The 4,635-nt window shown below is 38.8% G+C and overlaps 1 protein-coding gene across 1 annotated transcript; it reads right to left on the reverse strand.

Moving 5' to 3' along the window:
- Window positions 1-3,651: 3,651 nt before the first annotated feature.
- On the reverse strand, window positions 3,652-4,273 carry LOC113313879 (histone H4). Its single transcript, XM_026562660.1, has one exon. The coding sequence runs from the start codon at window positions 4,202-4,204 to the stop codon at window positions 3,893-3,895; it is 312 nt and encodes a 103-aa protein (XP_026418445.1). The 5' UTR covers window positions 4,205-4,273; the 3' UTR covers window positions 3,652-3,892.
- Between the last annotated feature and the right edge of the window lie 362 nt (window positions 4,274-4,635).

The following is a 4,635-nucleotide window of genomic DNA, read 5'->3' on the forward strand; positions in this document are numbered from 1 at the left end:
TGAGATGGAAATCCGAGATTCAACTAAGTAACAAACTATTACCTTAGGCAGTAGTTTTCAAATGGTTTTAAATATTTAAGAACCAATAATGCCAAGTACGGTAATTACACCAAAAAAACAACAGCAAATTATTCTAAAACAAATCAACGAGAGAGACGAGTAATTCTCGAACAAACTCTGAGTCGATTAATGTTTCGAATTACTAACTATATCCATGACGGTAAATCATGAGACCCTTGATCTAGAAGAACAATTTGTAACCTGGTTAATTTTCAATTAAATTCTCTTTCTTGTTTAAAAAAAAATAAAAACAAATACAAAAAGCGAATATTCTTGAGATATCGGAACAAGAGACAGATTGAAGCATGGGCATGTAGTTGCACACTTAGCCCAGTTGGCTTCCAAGCCTAATATTACCTATGTGAGTCAAATTTTTAAACATTTGGTCCAATTTGCACCCCCTCCATTCCGCCTATGGGTGACTTGCACACTCATCTTCAAACTTGGCTCCGCCCTTGTATCTGGGTTCTATAAAAGTTTAGAGATGACAGAACAAAACACGTTGTTGAATCTTTCTAGCTTTGCATGAAAAACAAGACCATAAACCTTAAACCTTATACCTATCTTAAGTGCATGATACTTCAGATTCAGCTAAGTTTTCCGGGTGGAATTGACCTCTTTTTCCTGTAAATTTGTAATTATGACTTGGCAGGAAAAAAAATATCGGAAGGGCATGATGATTATACCTATGGCGTAAAAGCTGTTGCAAAGGCTCAATGTTTATTGTTCTACTCTCTTGTAAGCCTTGAAAATGTCGCACCCGTTGGTCAAATTGTTAGCGTTCGCCACCTCTTAAGATCATGATCTCATATACTAAGAGCATCTCCAATGCATAGGATCAAGGTCATCCTATGTGGAGGTCTTATTAACACATTTTTATGTGTGGGTCATTGCTAAATGACAAAAAAAAAATTAATGTAAATTTTTTTACTTCAAGTTGATCTCCAACCCCCAAGGTATTATCTAACAAATATTGTTTGAATTTAGAGACAAAATAATGATGTGGCTTTAAGACCCAAAGTCATAATGGAAGTCTTATTTACACTTTCTCCATTACCCCCACACTTAGTCATGTCATCTCTCTATGACCTTGACCCTTGTGTTGGAGATGAAAATTTGATGCAAAAAGTCTTAAATCCTAGGTGTCATTCAATTTTAAGACCTTTATCCCTTGCATTGGAGATGCTCTGATAGAAATTAGATTGGAAAATCAAATATCTCTTAGATGAGTTAATTATTTAATAACTAATTAAAAAGTGATACTTTGACCAAATGATTCAATTTGGTCGATAAATAACAAAGTTTCGCGCATTCATCAAGAATACATCTCTATAAACCGCAGCTGGATCTTCATCGGCTAGAGAGAGAGAGAGATGAAGGCAATTTATGTTGTGATTATAGTCGTTTGTTGTATATTTGGAGGAGGTGTGCTAAGAGCATCCACAGTGGGCGAGTATAACCAAAAATTTGGGATGAGATCGTGACGCAGTGGGACGGAGTAAAGATCAAATCCCAGCCAAAGATCAAATTCCAGACCATATTTGGTCGCGACCAAATACCAAATCCTAATATAGTCGGGCGTAAATTTAAAGTACGCTTGTTGCTGGGCGTAAATTTAAAGTACGCGCGTTAACGGGCGGAGATTTAAATTACGCCCGATGAAAATTCAAATTAAAAAAAAAAAAAAAAAATGAGGCGTAAACTTAAAGTACGCCTGTTGACAGGCGTAAATTTAAAGTACGCCTGGTGATTAATTGGGCGGACATTTGAGATACGCCCGATGAAATTTTTTTGGGGCGGAGATTTAAATTACGCGCGACCAAATTTTAATCGGGACCGTTACGTGACAACACGGACTAAACCCAAAATTTGATCTTTTTTTTGATCTTTGATCTTTGGTTTTGATCGCACCACTGCAGTTGCTCTAAGAATCTTACAAATACACCTACAAAAGAGAGGTGGTGGGAACGGTGGAGGTGGGGGTGATGGCGGCGAGGGTGGGGGTGGAGGTGATGGTGGCGGTGGTGGTGGTGGTGGTGGTGGTGATTGATGTATATACATTGTATATAATTAGAAAGCGTGAGCTGTTCTAATTAAGCGCTAAATACCCGGAAGTTCAATGATCAAATCGAACATAGTGAGCAGTACCGCAAGCTAGTACCGGCAGTAGGCTCGTGAGGCTCAGGGAGCAGGCCCGATGTTGGTTTTGAAGCGGTTGCGGTTTTTCATTTTTATGTTTTGGTTAATTTGATCGTTGATGGTTAATTATGCTTGTACAAATAAAATTTAGGATTGATATAATGTAAATAACAAGTTTATTATGATGTTTTGTGAAATTTTTAGATCCTTTAAGAGCAACTGCGGTGGTGCGAGTATAACCAAAGACCAAAGAAGGAAAAAAAAGATCAAATTTTGGGTTTAGTATGGTGTGTGACGCTACGGTGGAAAGACTAAATTTAGTCAGACGTACATTATACGTTCGCCTGGTGTGGGACGTAGACTATACCAACGCCTGATTGGGTAGATTCTAAAAAAAATAAAAAAAAAATGAAAGAAGTGGGACGGAGGTATAAAGCCCGCCCCACTAAAATGGTTTTGAAAACAAAGAATGGGGCGGGGGTATAATTCCCGCCCCATACAAAAATAAAAAAAAAAAAAAAAAATGGGGCGTAGACTTTACGTACGCCCCATGTGGAGCGTAGACTATACCAACACCTGATGTGGGGAGTGGAATATACGTCCGCCTGATGTGGGACGTGCACTATATGTCCGTCTGGTGGTGGGGCGTGAAGTATACCAACGCTCGACTATATTTGGGTTTAGTCTTGGTCCCAGACCAAATATACTCTGGGTTTTAGTCGTTGATCAAAATTTGATCGATAGTACGTTCCACTACGTTTGTTCAAAAGACCAAATATTTGGGTTTACTCTCCCACTGTGGACGCTCTAAAAGAGTTATAACTAGTTGTTAGGAGCTTTATGCAGGGTTGGCCAAACCGCTGGGTACGATGCATGCCACCAGGTCCATGGCCACAGTCGTTTTCTTTCGTTCGGCTATTTGGTAGATCATATGGGGTTGGAGAGGAACAACAAGCTTTGTGCAGCGAAGGCTATAACGCTGGATAGGTTGCAGTCATGCGCTTTCCGTCCTTTTGTTTCTGGATAGAAAGCATTTTCCTTTTTTTTTTAGGCTTTACAGTCCATACTTCAGAGTTGAGCCACTAGAACGCGGATTGCCCATGGTAAAATGCAGAAATGCTAAATCACAATGGTACATAATGGCATAGGCAGACTCTAATTGTAAGCCTCTCCCAGAAGTTCCAAACCTTCAATATGTTTGGGCTTAAGTGGGAATAGTTTAACTTAGAATGAGAGCCAGATTACAGTTTCGTTTCTTCGTAGTCTCATGTTGAGCACTATCTAGACAGACTATAGCACCAACAAAATTTATGTACAGTAGTAGTGAATAAACGTGATTTGGTGGTGAACCTGAATCTGAAATTAGAATCCAATCAAGGGTCTCCCTCTAAATTTGAGTCTTCGGAAGATTTAAAGTACACTCCTAAGAAATTAAAATCAACAAACTCAAAATTAAAAGAAAATCAAAGAAACCTACCAGTCATCTTTTACAGATCTGAGATCAATTAGAGCAATCAATTTCAATATTCTCAAAATAGATAACAAATTCAATTGAAGAAGGTAAGATTTTTCATTCTTTTTCCAAGAACATACAGATCTAGATTGCATCTTACCTAATTCAAGCTTAGAAAACCTAAACCCAGACTGAATTTCTACGTATAATCCTCAAATAGATACTAAGAAAGAGCAAACCCTAACCCCCAAATCCATAAAGAGTCCTTCCCTGACGTTTCAAAGCATAAACGACATCCATAGCAGTAACAGTTTTTCTTCTGGCATGTTCAGTGTAGGTCACAGCATCACGAATGACATTCTCAAGAAAGATCTTGAGAACACCTCTTGTTTCTTCATAAATCAAACCACTGATACGTTTAACTCCACCTCTTCTAGCAAGACGACGAATAGCAGGCTTAGTAATACCTTGGATGTTATCTCTCAATACCTTCCTGTGTCTCTTTGCTCCTCCCTTTCCTAAACCCTTTCCACCTTTTCCTCTTCCTGACATTTTGCTTTTTTTCTACTCAGATTTAATATCTCACTACTGGTTTTGGTTTGTTTTGTGAGATGTGGTAGTGGAATGAAGAGATTTTATAGAGGTTTTTGCCGAGTAAATTTTTTTTTCTTTTTAATAGAGGTTTAGTTTGCGAATTTAGGGAGATTAAAGACCGTAGGATTGAGGTTGGATCCGTGTGTTACGTTTTCTTTGGGTCTTCTTCGTTGGATTAGAAGCTATTGAATCCTGATTGGTTGGGGGGAACCCCGCGGATTAACTTTTGATCCCCAAAAATTGTTGAGGCTTGAGCGTAAAAGTGTCGAAGGGGAGAGTTTCCCTGGCAAATTGTTGCCCGTTAATCTGCATGGGCTTATTGTCCCTAAGTGGGCCTTTGGCTGTTCGCATTAGGGCCACCTCTGCTTGCATAACCGGTTGTTATGTTT

The sequence above is a fragment of the Papaver somniferum genome, chromosome 9 (assembly GCF_003573695.1).
Source record: "Papaver somniferum cultivar HN1 chromosome 9, ASM357369v1, whole genome shotgun sequence".
NCBI classification, from domain to species: Eukaryota; Viridiplantae; Streptophyta; class Magnoliopsida; order Ranunculales; family Papaveraceae; genus Papaver; species Papaver somniferum.

Excerpts from the sequence above, each read along its gene's own strand:
- LOC113313879 (XM_026562660.1), bottom strand. The coding sequence starts at position 4,204 with ATGTCAGGAAGAGGAAAAGGTGGAAAGGGTTTAGGAAAGGGAGGAGCA.